This window comes from Aplysia californica, unplaced genomic scaffold, assembly GCF_000002075.1.
Source record: "Aplysia californica isolate F4 #8 unplaced genomic scaffold, AplCal3.0 scaffold00037, whole genome shotgun sequence".
Classification (NCBI taxonomy): Eukaryota; Metazoa; Mollusca; class Gastropoda; order Aplysiida; family Aplysiidae; genus Aplysia; species Aplysia californica.
In genome coordinates, this window is record NW_004797307.1 from 2,017,998 (window position 1) to 2,019,210 (window position 1,213).

The 1,213-nt window shown below is 47.2% G+C and overlaps 1 protein-coding gene across 1 annotated transcript in view; it reads left to right on the forward strand.

Annotated features, from left to right (window-relative positions):
- LOC101851104 (cytochrome P450 7A1) overlaps window positions 1–1,213 on the forward strand; it is a 23,324-nt gene that overhangs the window by 17,788 nt on the left and 4,323 nt on the right. The window contains exon 7 of the mRNA XM_013091462.1: window positions 502–653. Coding sequence (XP_012946916.1) covers window positions 502–653 — 152 coding nt within the window. The remainder of the gene's footprint in view (window positions 1–501; window positions 654–1,213) is intronic.

Consider the following 1,213-nt stretch of genomic DNA (forward strand, 5'->3'; position numbering starts at 1 on the left):
CCCCCAACTCACACCAACCCAACTCTAACCACCACCAAATTTTAAGTAGTCCACCCAACAAATTCATAACGTTCCGCCCCCCTGTGTGACCCCGGCAGACTCGTACATCAAAGAGGTCATCCGCTACAGCAGCGGCACCTTCAACCTCCGGGTCACCACTGAGGACACCAACTTCACCACGGCCAGCGGCCAGACTTATTTCATCCGCAAGGGTGACGTCATCACAGCCTTCCCGCCACTCTATCACCACGAGCCAGAGATCTTCGAGGACGCTTACGTAAGAAACGAACTGTGTTGTAATATAAAATATCTCTCTCTCTCTCTCTCTCTCTCTCTCTATCTCCCAGTCTCCAAGTCTGGGTTGGCCCTGACTCCCTGTTGAATAAGCCAAGTCATGTCGATGGGGGGAGTTAAAAAAGACAGCTAGGTTGTAAAATATCTTTCACAGCTTTAGATAGATTGATAGTAGTATTCAAGTCTTTAACAATCTTTTTGTCACAGCGAGGAAATCCGTTCTGAAAGAGCTTGAGGATGCTGTGGAGACCAAGAGAGTGGAAGGTCATGACGGAGGGAGCGTGGCGGAGTTCACTGTGGAAGACATCAACAAACTGTCTTATCTTGGTGAGTTGTATACTTATCACCTCCGTATGTCTGTATGTCTGTCTGTCTGTCTTTGTCTGCGTGTCTGTCTGTCTGTCTGTCTGTCTGTTTGTCTTTTTGTCTCACTGTTCTGTCAGTCAGTCTGTCTGTCTATCTGTCTGTCTGTCTGCCAGCCTCCTTCACTGTCTGTCTGTCCCCCCTCTCTCTCTCGTTCTCCTTCTCCCTCTCCCCTCCCTCCATCTCTGTCTCTGTCTCTCTCTCTGTCTCTCTCTCTGCCTCTCTCTCTCTCTCTCTCTATCTATCTATCTATCTATCTATCTATCGCTCTCTCTCTCTCTCTCTCTCTCTCTCTTATTCTGACATCGCTTTCGACCTGTCATTTTCCCTTTACCTATTCTTTATATGTCCTTAAAGATGTCACTGGTTGGAAAGGTTAAATTTTTGTTTGCTAGTTGTTGTTGTTGGGGGTTTTTCTGTAGTTGGAGGGCAGGGGGGGACAGGAAAGGGGCCTGATTTATTCTCCTCCACAACAAGCAACCACTGATTCCTAATTAATTCAATTTCCTCCCCAGCGACAAATGATAGCTTTATGCATTTCCTTTCACCCTGAGCC